The sequence below is a fragment of the Sinocyclocheilus rhinocerous genome, unplaced genomic scaffold (genome assembly GCF_001515625.1).
Source record: "Sinocyclocheilus rhinocerous isolate Xijiao unplaced genomic scaffold, SAMN03320098_v1.1 scaffold311, whole genome shotgun sequence".
Classification (NCBI taxonomy): Eukaryota; Metazoa; Chordata; class Actinopteri; order Cypriniformes; family Cyprinidae; genus Sinocyclocheilus; species Sinocyclocheilus rhinocerous.
Genome location: NW_015623669.1, coordinates 1,060,761 through 1,079,665, shown reverse-complemented (window position 1 = coordinate 1,079,665; position 18,905 = coordinate 1,060,761). Strand labels below are relative to the sequence as shown.

The window sequence follows — 18,905 nt, the reverse complement described above, 5'->3', positions numbered from 1 at the left end:
AACCCCCCCCCCCCCCCCCCCCTTAGTGTGAAAAATATTAAATAATCCGAATAACCTTTTTCCAGAATGGATGCTGAAGGAATAGCTCACTCAAAAATGACAATTTGCTGAAAATGTTCTTACCCTCAGGCCATCCAAGATGTCAATGAGTTTGTTTCTTCATCAGAACAGATTTGGAGAAATTTTGCATTAAATCCATAAATGGCACATAAATTGAATTGTGTGTTTGTTTTTTTTATTCTACTGTATTTATTCTGTCTATTGTGAAATGTTGTATTTTGTTTGTAAAGATTTATTGTGCAAGAAACATACTGTTACGCAAGAAAAATTTCAGACATTGTCTGACAAAGTTTATAACTCTTATATCTATATCTAGCTATCACTTGACCACCAATGGATCCTCTGCAGTGAATGGGTGCCGTCAGAATGAGAGTCCAAACAGCTGATAAAAACATCACAATAATCCATTGTGTGTTTTTAACTTTAAACTGTTGTTTTCGGCTAAAGTATGAGACATGTATCTGTAAAATTACTTTCTTCAGTGAAAAAGTCATCTAGTCTGAATCAGGAGGGAAATATGCACAGATCAAGCACAGTTTACAAGCAAAAACAGTGGATTTTGTCAGTGGATTTTGATAACGGAACTGGCCAGAATTTTGGCCAGAAGTGACAGTTTAAAAGTTAAAACCCCTTAATGATGGATTTGTTTCTTACAAACACACAGCTTTTGACTTCAGAAGATGTTACTGATGGACTGGAGTGGTGTGGATTACTTGTGGATTACTGTGATGTTTTTATCAGTTGTTTGAACTCTCATTCTGACGGCACCCATTCACTCCATTGGTGAGCAAGTGATGCAATGCTAAATTTCGCCAAATCTGTTCTGAAGAAGAAACAAACTCATCGACAACTTGGATGGCCAGAGGGTCTAACAGTAAATTTTCATCAGATTTTGGGGCAAACTATTCCTTTAAAGGTTCTTCACAGAACCACTGATGCCAATGCAGGACCTTTATTTTTTAGAGTGTATATCCCAATACAACATGATAAATCAACTGTGGCAACTTCTCTTCCCTCGATTAACTTCAAATCTGGCTAAATAGCTCATTCCATATGTCAACATTCTCAATATTGCACTTGAACATTTTCATACACGCCGCTTCAGCAATCACTTACAAATATCATTTGCACCTTCTGAAACACCTGCAATTTCAAATTCAGCTCGCTGGTTATTTTATAAGCCCTGTTAGTCGACTAGTACCACTGTTGCAGGATAGTTACAAGTCAGCATTGCATAAAAAGCATCATGATAAATCTATATGCATTCTAACGATGTTTACTTCAGGTTTCCCACAGCAGTGCTCCATAGCAAGGACAAGAAATAAAGATAAAAAGTGACTGAATGTAGATATGTGAGAAAGAAACTAAGTTTGAATTTTCACAGTGCTTATTTCTAGTTATGCTTTGGCCAATTTGGGGTGACTTTCGAGTTTACTGCCCCTTTCAAGGGAAGATAAGGAACGACATGCTATACAACACAAGGTTTATGACACTTCTTTATGCCTTCAGCCTTGGGGAAGGATAAGACGAATCTGATAAAATTATATCAAAAAGCCCTTTGCATCAATGTGAATTCAATTCAGATATTCTATACTTCATGATGAACAGGACATCATCATCATCATCATCCGCAGAGTGAAACCTCTGTATCCAACAGCACGCAGCCAATATGGCTTAATCGTGACACTGTCCCAGCATGTTTATCTTTGCATGACTTTAAATAATGTGGAAAGTTCTCATCGAACTGCAAGTCACCCTGGCAGATACGGAAGCTCTGATTTCTATCTATAATACTTAATAGTACCACTATAAACAATTCAGTAGAAAGTAGTTTTAGACCCTCAAAGAACTTGCTAAACTGTAATTGCATAGGACTCCAAACAAGCCAAACTCGTCTTTTGTGTTGTAAATTCAAACGTACAGCAATGCAAAAGTTCCTTCAGATAAGATTATCATTTTAGCTAGAAACAAAAGCAATAAACTTGGAAGAATTATGATAGGTAGCACTTTGCAATTCCTGTTTTGGATTAAAAAAAGATCACTTGATTCTGAGCATAACTAGAATACTGATAAAGAAAATGTACTTAGCTAATTCAAATTCGTTTCGCAAACAACGATTTAGTTAAATATCACTTCTATTAACTTATAGACCACAACTTTTACACACTACCTTTCTACTACAAGTGTGGACGTGATGAGGTAAAATGAAGTATGCTTGAGTATTAGGACAGACTAATGGTAGTGTTTTGACAAACTATCTGAGAGGTTTTGCCAGTAAAGTACTTCCTGTCTCTGAGTTATAGTACTCAAAACCCTGTAAAACATTGTGTGAAAAATTACCTAATTTTTGGGGGTCTCAATGTAATACACTTTCAATTTAAATGCAAAAAAATCTATAAATATTGCATTTTTTTTTTCTTTTGTTTTCAGTCTTATGTTTTGGGGGAGTGCAATATATTTACATTTTAATGACGGTAGCAGCAACCTCAGCACAATTTGATTTAAAATTTTAAAACATACAGTTAGTTATTTTTCCTTTTTTAAATCTCACAGTTACACAAGACGATATTTTACTAGTCTATTCAGTAATCGAATATATTCCTTTTTTCATCGTTGCAATTTTACAAAAAAAATAAAATAGTTCTTTAGATAAATGTTTTAATATCTTCTATTTCTACCACAAATGAACTAATTAATATGTTCGTGCTCGTGAATCGAACAGTCGGCATCAGTCGCTCACAGATGCTGCTTAAATGTAGCAAATTAGTGTTGTCTTTACAAATGTAAAAATAAACGAAAATTTCAGACATTCATGACAAACATTAGATATGATTTTAAAATACTATGCAGGTAAAATATGCTTTTGTTCACAAATTTGATTTGGTGAAAAAGGATGATTTTGTTAGAATAAAACTCCATCTGCTTTACAAAGTAACTGGCAATATCAGACGCATGATAATATGTTGTGACCCAGCACTGTCCGTTTCTTGTATGAAAATGTTTTATTTGTTCACTTTTTTTTTTCCGTCTCATATGGCACGGTTTATATTTAGTGATGTGGCAAGAGCTGTAAATACCACGTTACAATCAATCAGAAATTGCTGGATGAATAAATAATTTCTTTGTAAATAAATACTAATTCTTTTCTATTTACATTCCCTTAATATATATGTGATTCTACTATTAAATGAGATTATTCAGGATTATATCTTCATGGAATATTTGAACTGTATATGGGTTTTCAGTTATACAGCAGTTCTGTTCAGACTCTCTTCACAGTATGTACACATGTGTGACTGAGCAATATAATTCATGTCTGCTGATGATATTTTAAGTGAACATATTTGTGAAAGGAACACAGCCTTCAACCCTCTTCTATATTATAAAACCCCTTTAAATCCACTTGTGTACAAACACACACACACACACACACGGTCCAGCCCTCTCATATTGTACAGTATTTATGACTCTTAAAAGGCTGATGTACTCAGAGGACATGCAGATGGTCAAGGGCAAAGCTGATAGTCATTGATCCAGAAGTGCTTACACCTGGCTCACATTAAACCCTGGTCAATTCTGTCCTTGGTGTAAAAACACACCTCGGACATTTACGTGGTACACTGGAAGACTTGTTTTCAGCAAAGAAAGATTCCACTCTAATTTACCCTATGACAAATAATGAAACAATAGAGAGACAGTCTAGGAACAAAATATGAAGCATAAAAGGGAAGGTCACACTAGATTTTCTCTAGTTTCATTTGCTTCCATTCATATGCAAACAAACACGAAGAATGCAGACAATGCTTTGCTGCATACTAATAATTTGGCCGACTTTGAGCTGCCTATTCAAATAGCTATAAAATGTTTGACCAGTAGTGGATTTAAATATCATATTGATGTTTAAACGTGGAGGAATCTCTGAGTTTGGGGATTTTTCATCATCGTTCAAAGGTTTGGGGTTGGTAAGATTTTTTTTTCTTTTTAAAGAAATTAATACTTTTATTTAGCAAGGACACATTATAATGATCAAAAGTGACTTTTAAATAGTTACAAAAAATTTAAATAAATGAATTTTATTTTAAATAAATGCTGTTCTTTTTACACTTTCTATTCATTAATGAATCCTGAAAATAAAATCACGATTTCCACAAAATATATTAAGCAGCACAACAGTTTTCAACATTGATAATAATAAGAAATATTTCTTGAGCAGCAAATCAGCATATTAGAATAATTTCTGAAGGATCACGTGACTCTGAAGACTGGAGTAATGATGCTGAAAATTCAGCATTATATCACAGGAATAAATTACAGTTTAAAATATATGAAAACAGAAAACAGTTATTTTAAATAGTAATACTACTGTTTTTTTTCCATTTAATAAATGCAGCCTCTTTGAGCATAAAAGACGTACTTCAAAAACATTTAAAAATCTTACTGACCCCAAACTTTTGAAAGGCGGTGTAATACAAGATTAGATAAAAAACAAACTTTAAAAAAGCTGGATGGTTTGCAATGGTCACTAAAAAAATGAATAAATGCCACATTTGAACATTTTGACTGTTTTGAAGTGCCCATCAAAAATAAAGTTGTTTTGCATGCTAAAAATCTAGTGTCACCGTCCCTTAAAAGTGTTTTGCTATGATATATAATATTAAATAAAGAGTAGATGGATCAGAGTATTTGGTCAGGTGCCACTGGAGAACATGGGCTTTTGGAAATTAGTCAGAATATAGTAATAAAGACTAACTCAATCATTTACTGATCTGTGTGAGACTTAAGCTGTAGAGTTTCTGAGGTGAGAATTGAACCAATAGAAGGAAGATAGAGAGGGATAAAACTTAATCATGTGGAAGAAGTGACATCTACTAAGCTGGTGTCTTTTTAGACTATGTAGTGCAAAGTCATCTGATATGTGCTGGGGCGTTATTGCTCATGGTGTAGGTTGGGGTTACTGGGACGTTCCGTCTATGCAGTGAGGGACGAGGGGTGAGGAATATTTGGTGGTTGAGCTGAGCCCCTCAAGAGTAGATGGTGATGACCTCACGTCCACCTCCACGCACGAGGAGGACCCTGTTGAGACCTTCAGTCAAAACCTCGAGGAACTCCATGTCTGTGTGACTGCAGTTAAGAGGCAAACTTTTACATTTACATGAGAGCAGGAAGTAACTTCACTGTCAAAACGTCTGAAGAAAAAAGGATACAGTTCTCTTCTCCAGTGCGGTTCTTAGGTGGTCCCGGCATGTTTAGCAGGACTAGTTTAGCTTCTTGTGACTTCTTCACAATGACCCCATTGAGTTTCTGCGCGTGGTGCATGCGTCTGACATTGGACTGATTCCTGTACAAAACACCAAATATGGCAAAATACTTTTTTGTGAGTGTGAGGTTTCTTTATATGACAACATATTTAGCAAATTTCTACTTATCAGAGAGATATGAAGTGTTCATTCCTATGTGATAATTAAGTGCGTCATCTTTTAAAATAGTCAGTAGGTATCAAATGAAGTATTATTACTGTTATCTTTAAAGTGTACTCACAGGTTCTCCCATTCCCTGAGGCATAAGCAAAGGAAAATAACAGTGAACAACATAGTGAACAGAGAAATAAAGTAACACAGTACAAATTCGATCACATCTCGGTGACTTTAACCATTACTTCAAAGGTAAGGATGCGTCAAACTGTTGTGCAGCAATATCTCAGGCGATTATTTAAAACCATTGGCATGTTGGATATTTTTATACATGTTAAACAAATATCTTTAGCTTTTGTGTCATGTCTCACTGATTTTTTGTGTCAGGTGTCAAAAACGACATCTTTATTTTTAATCGAAAGTGAGCTAATCAACTGAAACGAATGCAAGTGCTCCAATAATAATAATGATGAAAGTGTTTCTGTTTCAGAGTAGAGTTTAACTAACATTACTGATGTTTGCGGCAAATATGCAAGAAACAAAATAGCTATATAATTACATATAATAACAAAAATGTTTTTACATAATATATACTGTATGTTTTTATTTATTTACTTTTATTTTAATAAAAATAAATAAAATATTAAATAATAATTATTTAAAATAAGATGAAAATTATTTATAATAATTATTTAAATAAATTATTAAATTAATATTTTTTTAAAATTATTATAATTTTTTAGCATTTATGATAAAAAAATATTATTTCTATTTTCTTTCATTATGTCTTTCATTGTAAGCTTGTTATACATCCAACTAACGGATCGATACTTTGATCAATGAACAATGCTCAGTGGAAATACCTAAATGTGACATTGAAAATAGCTCTTGCACATCTTTGTGGGGCTGTAATTAAACTTTGTTAAACTGAAGTGTCAATACAATGATCTGGTGTTCCATAGTCAAATGATTAATAAGCAAAATATCTTAATCAGCATTGGCCTATTGTTTTGTTGTTGTTCAAATCTGTCGACGCATCTTTATGACTAACATCTCTCCCTCAACTAACAGAATAATACAATGATTGGCTGAACATTTCCTTAATGACTTAAATCTCATTTTTGATTGATTTGTTAAAGCTTTTGTATTCACCGGACACAAAACATACTCAGTAGAGACCGTCATTATCTTGACTCACGGTTTCATGTTGAACATATCCTTTATGCTTTCAGGGTTGGCCACTGCTGGGTTATTGGTCTTCTCCATTTCGTCCGTCCAGGTCATCTGCACCTCCTCTCCGGGGCTCACGGCTGCTGGTGTGGGAGCGGTAGGGGAGGTGGGGCTAGTGGGGGTGGGGGTGGCATTTTTTCCCTGAATGAGCTGAACCTGTCGAGGACGGGAGAGACGGACAGACTAAGAGAAAGGTAAAAAGAGTGAGAGGGTAGAGAGGGATAAAAAAAATGAAGAAGTGAGAATTGTTGCTTTTCTGGTAACCACTTATTTCAGAAGGATAAAGAAAAAAGAGAAAGAGAGGGGGAGAGATGCACTGCCAGGGTGTTAACAAGAAGAGAATGATTTTCTAGTAGATAATGACTGAGAAAAGAGAGAGAACGGCAAAAATAGAAAGTGATAAAGAGATGCTATCTTCATGGCTGATAGGTCCGTGCTATCATCTAATCGGCCAGAAGGAAGAAGGGTTTGATTAGCTCAAATGAAAAAACAAGCACAAAGTCACACACTTGATGGATAATAGCATAAAGGACAAGCTGAGAGACAGCAGCTACCTCCTCCTCAGGTTTCTCTTCGCCGCTTCCTCCCACCGACTCCTCAAAATAAAAAGCCACTTAAGTGTACTTAAAGACAGTACACTTTCATGACTGTTTATTAACACATTAAGGTACACTTTTAAGTGTACTAAATATAATGTCAGATCTAATACTGTAATAATAAAATGTCAAGTGTAATAATGTCAAATGAAAAGTTTTACTTTAAAGTAGATTTTGAATCATTGTTTCATTATTCTTTTGTCATGCATGTTTGTTATTTATTATTACATTTAAAGTTAATATATTTTAAATGTACTAAATGCAAACGCAACTTCATTACAAATGTATAATTACAAATATACTGAAATACATGACATACACAGACTCCTCGGCGATACTCCTCTGGGGGTGCAGGTTTGAAGGGTTCTTTCGCCGTATAGAGCCACGGGACACGTCTGTGATGCTCTGAATCTGAAGAGACAACATCAGCGCTGTTAGACTGATTCAAACAGTCAAATCAAATCTTTATATATCTCTTTATGTACAGTATGTGTTTCTTCCTCATCTACATATACCTCTTATAATGTTGACTTTTGTGTTCCACATATGAAAGAAAGTCACAGGTTTGGATCAACAGTTTTATTTTTGGGTACTCGTGACTTTATCAACATTGCTTTATCCTTGTAAAAATCAATTTATCTTTCACGACTTATTGCTTCAACTAAATGTCGTTTGTTAGAATAAACCTGAATTGTTTTGAATGTGCACTTGCAGTGTACATAGAATCTTACACATACATATATATATAATCTAATACTGTAATAATAAAATGTCAAGTGTAATAATGTCAAATGAAAAGTTTTACTTTAAAGTAGATTTTGAATCATTGTTTCATTATTCTTTTGTCATGCATGTTTGTTATTTATTATTACATTTAAAGTTAATATATTTTAAATGTACTAAATGCAAACGCAACTTCATTACAAATGTATAATTACAAATATACTGAAATACATGACATACATTTTTCCATATGTGACCCTGGACCACAAAACCAGTCATAAGGGTCAATTTTTTAAAATTGAGATTTACAGATCATCTGAAAGCTGAATAAATAGTCTTTCAATTGATGTATGGTTTGTTAGGATAGGAAAATATTTGGCTAAGATACAACTATTTGAATATCTGGAATCTGAGGGTATAAAAAAATTTAAAGAAAATCGCCTTTAAATTTGTCCAAATGAAGTCCTTAGCAATGCATTACTAATGATAATACATTTACGGTAGGAAATTGACAAAATATCTTCATGGAACATGATCTTTACTTAATATCCTAATGATTTTTGGCATAAAAAAAAATTGATAATTTTTACCCATACAATGTATTTTTAGCTATTGCTACAAATATACCCCAGCGACTTATGACTGGTTTTGTGGTCCAGGGTCACATATAAATGACATTAAAGCATATTTTAGTAACCATAAATGCTTGTCAGTACATTTGGCAGTACACCATATTTCAAAGACAATTTTTAAGTAATTATGAAATGACATAAAAAGATGTAATTAGGTGCTACTTAAGCAGGTCAAAAAAGCACACTAACATTCAGCTGATTGCATTTAATATACATTTAAAATACAATACATTTTAATTCAAATGTAAAGAACATGCAATTATGTGTCCAAAAACATTACATTCAGTTCACACTTAAAGGGATAGTTCACCCAAAAATGAGAATTCTGTCATCATTTACTCTCCCTCAAGTTGTTCCAAACATGTATGACTTTCTTTCTTCTGTGGAACATAAAAGTAGGTATTTTGAAGAATGTGGGTAACCAAACAGTTTTTGTTCTCCTCTGTGACTTCCACAGTATTTTTAAAGTAAGCTAAAGTGTACTTTTTCCCCACAATACCTCTCTCTCACGCTCGTTCTTGGTCAGATGCATCTCCTTGAGGATCTGCGACCGCTGCTCCATCACCAGGGTCTTTTCGTAGGTGTAGGCCGAGATGTCGCTGTCGTGCTTGAAGTAAATGAAAGAACAGGTTAGAACGATGGTTGACAGTATCTGTGTGTGTTTGTGTGTGTGAGTGTTTGTTTCTCACCATTTCAACCACCTCCACCTCAGCATCAAATCGCAGATGATAGAGGAACGTCATCAGGTCTTTCTTCATCTGAATGCTGTTGTCGTCCATCTGAGCCACAGTGAAGATACGTATCTTGCACTTCCTCCACACCTACAGTTAAAGCAAAATTATTGTCCAGTAGAGTAATCAAGTCAGTAGTTAGTATCTCATTCAAAAACATGAACTGAATGTGATGTCAGTTTCAATGCTTAGTGAGCACCCTAGGCAGCAACTAATTTAAGTCATCACATGGATAAATAAATATAAAATATATTAAAACAGTTATTTTAAATCAATGGTCACCAACCTTTTTAAGCCCAAGATCCCTGACGTTGACCTTTATGAAAGACAAGATCTATCTATTGAAGAATTAATAAAAAAAGACAACTCAGACTGTATTTCCAATTTCAGGCCTTTTATGTAGTATTTTAATTAGTGATGCACAGATCATGATTTTTCATGGCCGATTCAGATTCCCTTATTCATTTATTAATTTATTTTTTTACAAGCAAATTGATACTATTTGCTCTATAACAAGCAAACTGGCTTTAAACAAAAATATCCGTAGCCATTTGAAATTAGGGGCAACCACTGCATTTTAATCACGATCAAAACAAAGATGCTGCACACGTTGCACAAGCAGATGTTTATGATTTGAATTGTATAATTTGAAGATTTAAAGCAAAAACATAATTGTCTGACTTTAGCTTTGTGAAAGTATGCTACATAAAACATATCTGCATGAAACAGAAACAGCAGACGAGCTGAATGAGATGCAAATTCACTCTCTGCAGGTGGTGCTTATGGAACAGCAGTGATATAGTTTTTCTTTGGTTACCGCTGTAAACTAAGCAGCGCTGCGCTAATAAACACTACTTTATACAGAGGAAAGAGGAGAAGAAAATACCATTACCATCAAAACTTTTCTGAAAACAGTCAGTTCCCTTCAGTGATACATTCATATTTATATTTTCTTCCTATATTTCGAGCATCGTGAACGGTGATCTTGCTCTGCATGCTACAGCATTTCCTCCTCTTTGTGCCCGTCTTCAGCATCTCTCGCCTCTGTTATCGTCATGTTTACAGACTCAGGCATGATATATTTTTCTGTATCACTGTCCCAGTAGCTCCCGAAAATAACAGAAAAATAAGTACAAAAATAAAGTACAAAGACTGGAGAAATGTAATGTATTTTTGTACTTATTTTTCTGTTATTTAAGGGAGCTACTGGGATAGTGATAAAGATCGACAGGTTGGTGACCACTGTTTTAAATCATAATAATATTTCACAATATTACTGATTGTACTGTATTTTTGCTTAAATAAATGCATGTGTATACACATTTTGACACCTCTTAAAATAGTGTAAATATCCATAATGACATTACAAAACTGTCACTGAGCTTGTTGCACATTGTGGAATTGGTGTATCTGTGAAACATCTGGAAAAAACGTATCTTAAAAATGTATCTTCTATTTTGAAAAGCCTTGGAGTTGGTTGCATTCCTCTGATGCCTAAAATGCTATGCAGCTCACTAGGGTTTAAGTCAGAGCTGTATGGTTCTTGTCCACATGCAAAGTACCATTATCCACCATCAATGATAAAACATTTGCTCCAACACTGATCTGATCACTCTGCCAGCAGTACCTTGTGCTGGAGCAGGAGGAAGGGAAGGAGCATGAGCAAGCCTCCGTCATGGACAATCCACCACACGTCGATGTGGCCCTCAGTGAAACGCTCTCCGTTTGATGGATATGCAGAGATGTTCTTCGGCACCAGCAGGGCCAGGTGAGCTGCAGTGGTCTCCCTAACAACCTCTGTGGGGAAAAACAATAAAACAAAAACGCATACCAATAAACTCAAACACACTCGTTTGTGAGGACATACATAGAGCTGCACTGGGAAAACAATCTAATTGTGATCATGAGCTGCTCACGTGTAAGAACACAGTACGCTGACATAAAATGGTAATATCTAAATATCTAAAACGGGTGTTGTTCAAATAAAAAAATATAATTTAGCATCACTAAATCAACCTAAATACATTCATTTATACCAACAAAATGGTTTTTACGGTTAAGGTTAGGGACAGGTTTGGTTTTATGGTTAGAGTTAGGTTTAAGGATGAGTTAAGGTGTAGGGTTAACAGTGTAATTAGAGATGTAACTACAGAAATTAAATATATAACTACAGGAAGCTATTTTTTTAAATACAAGTACAATGTAAAAACATGTATGTACACAAAAAGTGCATTGTATCAAGTGATTAATTTAAATGTAAGCACATAGTATTTAAAGTCACTTAATATAAAGTAGGTCCCTAGTCATACACATGTATGTATTCAATATTCATCTATGTAGATATCTATGCACTCTTTATCATTTCTCATAACAGGCAGTTTACAATCTTGTGTGTAAGAGTCGCTTTACTGCTTGATAACATAGTGATATCAGTAAAGCTGAGCCAAAAGTCATGAAAACATGGGTAAAAAGTTCATCAACCAGCTATACCAGAGGCTCTGCTATCTTTGTTGCACTGTCCAAACTAACCTAACATAATTACTTCCATGTCAAGTCTTGTCTTACCAATGAAGTTCCTACAGCGGTGGTGCTCCTCAGCCTGTTTCCAGTTCTTAGGGAAGCTGACCAGAACCGTGTTGTGACGGAGGCCACCTAGACCTCCAGCCTGGATCAGGTGTGAGGTGGCGTCCCGCAGGTTAGAAGAGATCACAACCTGACTGAATCCCTTCACCTTCTCGACCTCCATCAGCTTCCTTAGGGACTGAGAGAGATGGAGCTTATTAGCGTCATTTCTGCAGGAGCTCAGCTCTGATCCTCTGTGTGTGTGTGTGTGTGTGTGTGTCTGTGTGTGTATGTGTGTGCGCATGCGTACTTGGTCTGCTTTCTGTGCCTGTGGCTGGTTGTTTAAGTAGGTGCCCTCCACACACGCTCCCACGATCGTCAAGCCTTTGCCGGCTTTCAGCTGACTGGTCAGAGACAGCAGTCGAGGCTGCTCTACGCTCTGCTCCCCATCCAAACTCATAAGCACCAGAATCTGGGGCCTGGAAGATTGATAACATTTTAAAAATGTAAAATACATTCTCAATATTTTGGATGAATGTAATTTGACGTGAAAACCATGTAGTGCATGTAATACTTTACTGCTCGTTTGTTGTGTGAAGAGGCATATTACTGATCAGTCACTAACCTCCAGTTTTTAGTGTGAGGAGGGCCTTCCTCCAGCCTCATCAGAGCATAGCGGGCGGCACTCAGAGAAATGCCACGAATCCCATCACCCCACTCTTTCTCTGCCCTACAAAGATCAGGATCAGGTTATAACTTTTAGATATTACAAATTTGATGATATTAATAATTTGATGATATTGCTGTTGTATTCAATTTTTTGAAGTATGAAATCATGAGATTACTTTACAATTATTTTGTATTTCTATTGACATCACTATTTTGAACAAGAAATAAAAAAGGTTTATACATTTAACATTGTTAATAGATGTTGAAAGATGTTGTCAAATTAATCAAATGAAACTATCTTCAAAAGTTTGGGGTCAATATGATTTTTTTTTTTTAATTAATACTTTTATTCAGCAAGGATGCATTGAATTATTATTAAAAGTGACAGTAAAGTTATTTATAATGTTACAAAAGATTTCAATTCATCAAAGAATCCTGAATAAATGTAATATGGTTTTCACAAAAATATTAAGCAGCAGCACTGTGATAACAATAATGAATGTTCCTTGAGCACCAAACATGTTAAAATGATTTCTGAAGGATCACGTGACACTGAAGACTGGAGTAATAATGCTGAAAATTCAGCTCAGCATCACAGGAATAAATTACATTTTAAAATATATTAAAATAGAAAACACTTACTTTAAATTGTAATAATATTTCACAATATTACTGTTTTTACTGTATTTTTGATTAATTGAATACTAAACTCCTTGGTGAGCATAAAAGCATAAAAGAACAAAAAAATCTAATCAGACTCCGAACTTTTGACATATTAATCATTTACTTTGGCTTAAGTACATTATAACAGAGAATATAAAATCAAATAAGTGAATTCTAGAAACATGTTGTCTTTTTTTAAAGCATGCTTATATTTATCTCAAACTATATTAATGGGTCTTTATACATGATACTTTGGCCAAACCTTATTACTAAACCTTATACTAAACCTTAGTATCTTCCACTAATAATCATCTGAAACTACAGTATATAGATTTACTGTGAATGATTACTCATTACACCACATTCGTCAGGCCTTTAAATAAATCCTCTAGCAGAAAAAACTAAAAGCTGTACAGACAATAATGCCTTTTCTGCCAAGAGTGAGATTGATCTAGTTAGTGTGAAACTCATTAAGTTCTTTCCTTTTTTCCCCCTGTTGTCGCCTCCTCCCGAGACTCATTCAGGTTTGCTTACCCGCAGAATTCGATGTATTTGTAGATGCAGCTGGCGATTACCATGGCAACAATGGCGTAGTACCAGGAGCAGAGGAACATCAGGGTAAGACACAAGCTCATGCCCAAGAGTGACAAAGCCCTGGAGAGACATTACAGTCCAACTCATGCTCATTTGTCCAGTTAACAATTGCCGTGATTTTAGTGTCAGCTGTGTTTATAATAATAACGATAACCGCCACAGGTGACTGTAATCTTAGCGCTGGAAGAAGGACTTAATTATGTGGTGTGATGTCTGTAGCCTTCACTTTAAGGTTAAAGGTTACAAAAGACTTTCATCCTCTCAAAGCAATAATTTTGTGAACAAACACACTTTCTGTCAGTGACACAAACCTAAGGGAGCAGGTGTTTGTGTGTGTTTGTACCAGTGGTAGAACTTAAAGCGTGGCCTCCAGTTCGGGGTCCTGAGGAGCGTCTGCAGCGCACAGGCCAGATTTACAAACATGTAGCACATGAGGAAGAACCTGCAGAGGAAAACAGAGCATCAGAATATTCATCAGAAAAATTATATAGAGAAAACACTTCTCATGTTTTGCAGTAATGGACCTTTATTTATTGATTTATTTATTTATTTACCTACTTACAATTATTTAATATTTTATGTTAAACTGAAAACAAATTTGCCAACTTTTAGTTACTAAACACAAACTAATAGTATTTGGTAAGCATTCAGTATAGGGGTCGGCAGTACAATTACAGTACAATAACATTTTTGTTTCCCATTAAAGAAAGAAAGAAAGAAACAAACAAAAAGAAAAAACGTGGGGCGGGTGCATTAAAAATTAATGTGTTATTTTCCCCCCATAACTAATTAATTAGATTAACGCGTTAAATTGACAGCCCTAGTTTTAAAATAATAATTTAAAATATTTCCCATTTAAAAACAATATTATTAATGAATAATAATTAATAATAATAATAATAATAATAATAAAAATATATATAATTAAAGAAAGTAATATATTTTTAAATAATTTATAATAGTTTTAAATAATATTTTAGAACAACAATACAATTAAAGAAAGCATACTCGAGGATAGGCCAGAAGATACTTTAGAAAGGCCATAAGTGAATTATGATGCTTTTTCAAGCCAAATCATGCAGTTATGGCATCTACCAGCAGAGACTAACTGACTCATGCCAGACATTGACCCCTTAATTGAAGCCTCTTGACTACACACAAGTGATCTCCATTTAACTACCTTGGCTTTAAAAACCAATGGGCTGCATTAGTGATAATTTATGTGTCATATTAAAGGTGTTGAATATTTATGAATTCAGTTATTCTGGATTTTATGCTCATAATTACATTAGACCACTTTGTCCAGATCAGTTTGAAATCAAAGCTGATCAGCGAAAAAAAGACAAATGAAGTCACTGTGGCTTTAAAGTGGGGAGAAAAAAACCCCAAAGCATGACAAAGTCCATACTTTTATCAGCTGTACATTTGTAATGCATATCTACAAAGGTTATAAGGGGGAATGTTTTGAATACAAAGTGCTGAATTAATGGTATTTTATTGTGCTATATACCTGTTAATAAGTTTAGGAAATATTGAAGAACAGGCTTTTGGAAAAGAGGCTATTCAGCATAGTAAAGAAGTTTTATTACAGCAATATTGAGAAAGTAGAGACAGTTTATTGCTGTTGTTTCTCTGGGACTCATAAAGAACGAGGTGTGCTGTGCAGGGGTGTAGCCGTCATTTCAGAAGTGAGGGCGACAGAAATGTCAAATGTAATATATTGTATTGTAGTGTATTTATTTTGACCAAAACAAAACAAACTTTTCTTATCTCTTAATTGGCTAAAAAAATAAATAAATACACTCCTGGACAATAACCAATAATTTGTACTATATATAATACAAATAATACCAATATATAATACCACTCATGAAATTGTCATTAGGAATATATATATATATATATATATTCCTAATGACAATTTCATGATTGCTTTATATACTACAAACACTTTTTACATTTTCATCACAGAACAAGGTAGAAAATATACATTACAGTTTCTGTACTGTAATAAATGATATGTCAATTAGCACTGCATCATTCATATAGGCCTAATTTATTTATTTATTACCCGGAGATGACTTGAAAAACACACATAAACCATATATTGTAGCAATCGTGTGTTTGTTGTCTTCACATTTCATCAGTCAAAACGTTTCTGCTTTTTATTCAGTTTAGTTACAGCGATAGCCGGTTGCCTTTGTCCATATTAGGAATTTCCTGGCACGTACTGTAGTAAGTTATTACTTCTGAGTCCGTTTTGGACTTTCTGCATGAGAGCACCATCCGGCTTCAAGTATGAATGAAACACACACTGCATGAAAATGTTAAGCGCTCCTGATATTCACATCTCCTCATTTTGGAAATGAATAAAACATGATGATGTAGAATGATGTAACTATCTTGTCTCTTTGAACTTACATCTAGATTTATTCACATTGGTGCTTGAAAACCTCTATGTGAACACACTTGCATGAAAAAGTGCGGGAGATTAATTTACGTTTTATTAAAAGTGGGGGAAACACGTACCCCACATCCCCTGCGTATTCTATGGCCATGGTGCTGTGTATTTTTGGGGAGTGTTGCTTACATGGACAGAATGGGTGCGACTGCATCCAGGGAGGCGATGAGAATGCCAATCTCACAGATGCAGGCCGTCAGGAGGAGAGCCCATGTAGGTTCACCGTTAGTTTTGCCATGACCAAACACCTGTCAAATACAGAAGGACCACTTAGTATGATCAAGTATGGAAGCATCAACAGAGAGATAATCAGAGGGCAAATGTATAGATGTACCCTGAGGAAAGGAATGATGCCGTCTCGGGCGATAGCCTGAAGGAGGCGGGGTGCTCCTGTCAAACTCTGAAGCCCTGCCCCACAGGTGGAGAAGAAGGAGCCAAACACAATGACCCAGGGCGAGGGCCATGCCAGGGTGCCAATAACCAAGTTACCGTTGACACCTTCCCCAAATCTGTGTGTTAACAACAGTGTTATTATTGCTTATATTGTAATAGTGCCAAAAAAATTCTTAATTGAAATAAAGCTGAAATAAAATAATATAAATATATATATAAATATTAAATGAAAACTAGAAATATGGCCTTGGTAATTAAATGAAATAAAAAAGTTTAAGTTTAAATATTAAAATTACTAAAACAAAAATTGAAATAAAAATAATTTAAAGCAAAATAGAAATATTAAAACAAAACTTTTAAAAATTACAAAAGCATATAACAAAATGATTAAATCTAAAATTAAATTAAAAACTGAAATCTATATGTTTAGAAGAGTGTTGTTATTGTTAACTAATAGTATTAAAATAATTTTCATTCATTGAAAAGCTGAAATATGATAAAAAATATAGATATAGAAAACTTAAAAGAAAATTAGAAATGTTCCCTTGGCAATTAACTGAAATAAAATAAAGTTTGTTTAAGTTTAAATACTAAAAATACTAAAACTAAAATTTAAATAAAAATAAATGAATGCTAAATAGAAATAGTTAAATGAAAGCTAATAAAAATGACAGAAACATATAACAAAATCACTGAACTTAAACTAAAATTTAAATGAAAACTGAAATCTTTGTGCCTCGAACTCTTATTATATATATTAACTGTTATTATTGTTAACTAGTAGTATTAAAATCATTTTTGTTAAAATGAAATAAGGCTGAAATAAAATAAAATAAAAATATCAGATGAAACCCCTTGGCAATTAAGTGAAATAAAATAAAGTTTACGTTTAAATATTAAAATGACTAAAAATGAAATTGAAATAAAAATAAATGAAAGATAAATAGAAATATTTATACAAAAAAATCTAACAAAAATGGCAAAAGCATTTAACAAAACAAAACTAAAAATAAAACAAACTAAAATTAAAGTGATAAATTGAGCTGAAAAGTACCCATTTAAGTTTCGAATAAATTGAAGGCTTTACTGAATCCAAAGTGAATCAAACTACAGACTCACTTGTCCCTCAAAACGACTCCGTCCACACAGGCTCCAAACAGAAACACACTAGACATGTCTACAAGAGAAAAATTTAGGAGAACGACACAAAGCAGCAAAAAGGCATTCACCCCATTTCAGCTATCCGGTTACATTGTATCCTGTACATTTCAAGATTTGCAGTTCTGCATTGTGTGAAAGTCATGGGTCATTTATTTATGCAAAGCTGGAGCAGTTCATTGCCTTCGGAGTAAAGGATACAGATGATGGAGGTGGTTGTGATGGCCAGGATGGTACCAACAGGGATGGATTTCTGAGCGTCCTGCAGGTCACCAGAACGGTTGGAACCAGCCATGATACCTGTGACACACACACACACACACACACACACACACACACACACACACATTATATCTGGAAACACTGGTGTTTGTGGGTCAGGTTTTGCCTAGACTGAGGGGAACAAATATCATAATAACAAAAAAACATCAAATCAATTTTTGCAGGTTTTACTGAATAAAAAAAAGAAAAGAAAAGGAATATCATAGGTAAGATTCTAATTAACATAACAATTAAATAAAAAAATGGCCATAAAAAATGGTCAAGGACAAAAACATAAATTAGACATTAATATGAATAATTTCCCTTCTAGTTATCAAACTGTTGTAGTGACCTGTGACGGAGGGGAAGTAGATGCCAACCAGCAGGGTGAAGAAGCTGGTGATATCAGCCAGGACGTATCGGTTAGTGTTGGCTACTGTGGCTTCAGGGTCGAGCACTGCTGGTATACCTCGCTTCTCTAAGATTGAACTTTTCTCCATAAAGGTGGTGAAGAGGTTTTCTGTGAAGAAAACAATGACATACATTTTTATATGTATTTTTTAAAAACAGAATTACATAAAATGCACACAAAGTACATTTTAAATAATATCATATTCTGATATATAAATCATTATAATATTATAATATATATTATTTAAATACATATTTTATACTCACTTTGTTTTCATACTCATCATATGTAAGGTAAAGTGTATAAGGTGCTGTATTACTATAATATAAACAAAAATGCTGTTTAAGAT

The 18,905-nt window shown here is 34.2% G+C and overlaps 1 protein-coding gene across 1 annotated transcript in view; it reads right to left on the bottom strand.

Annotated features, from left to right (window-relative positions):
- Nucleotides 1–4,664: 4,664 nt before the first annotated feature.
- LOC107725712 (solute carrier family 12 member 5-like) overlaps nucleotides 4,665–18,905 on the bottom strand; it is a 29,119-nt gene continuing 14,878 nt past the window's right edge. Inside the window, exons 9-27 of the mRNA XM_016535127.1 lie at nucleotides 18,497–18,664; nucleotides 18,085–18,183; nucleotides 17,845–17,902; nucleotides 16,667–16,841; nucleotides 16,462–16,580; nucleotides 14,215–14,313; nucleotides 13,812–13,931; nucleotides 12,571–12,675; nucleotides 12,256–12,424; nucleotides 11,949–12,144; nucleotides 11,011–11,180; nucleotides 9,342–9,473; nucleotides 9,152–9,259; nucleotides 7,619–7,708; nucleotides 7,256–7,294; nucleotides 6,670–6,884; nucleotides 5,599–5,613; nucleotides 5,265–5,398; nucleotides 4,665–5,173 (exon numbers count right to left, since the gene is read on the bottom strand). Of these exons, the coding sequence (XP_016390613.1) occupies nucleotides 5,082–5,173; nucleotides 5,265–5,398; nucleotides 5,599–5,613; nucleotides 6,670–6,884; nucleotides 7,256–7,294; nucleotides 7,619–7,708; nucleotides 9,152–9,259; nucleotides 9,342–9,473; nucleotides 11,011–11,180; nucleotides 11,949–12,144; nucleotides 12,256–12,424; nucleotides 12,571–12,675; nucleotides 13,812–13,931; nucleotides 14,215–14,313; nucleotides 16,462–16,580; nucleotides 16,667–16,841; nucleotides 17,845–17,902; nucleotides 18,085–18,183; nucleotides 18,497–18,664 (2,303 nt within the window). The 3' untranslated portion in view covers nucleotides 4,665–5,081. The remainder of the gene's footprint in view (nucleotides 5,174–5,264; nucleotides 5,399–5,598; nucleotides 5,614–6,669; nucleotides 6,885–7,255; nucleotides 7,295–7,618; nucleotides 7,709–9,151; nucleotides 9,260–9,341; nucleotides 9,474–11,010; nucleotides 11,181–11,948; nucleotides 12,145–12,255; nucleotides 12,425–12,570; nucleotides 12,676–13,811; nucleotides 13,932–14,214; nucleotides 14,314–16,461; nucleotides 16,581–16,666; nucleotides 16,842–17,844; nucleotides 17,903–18,084; nucleotides 18,184–18,496; nucleotides 18,665–18,905) is intronic.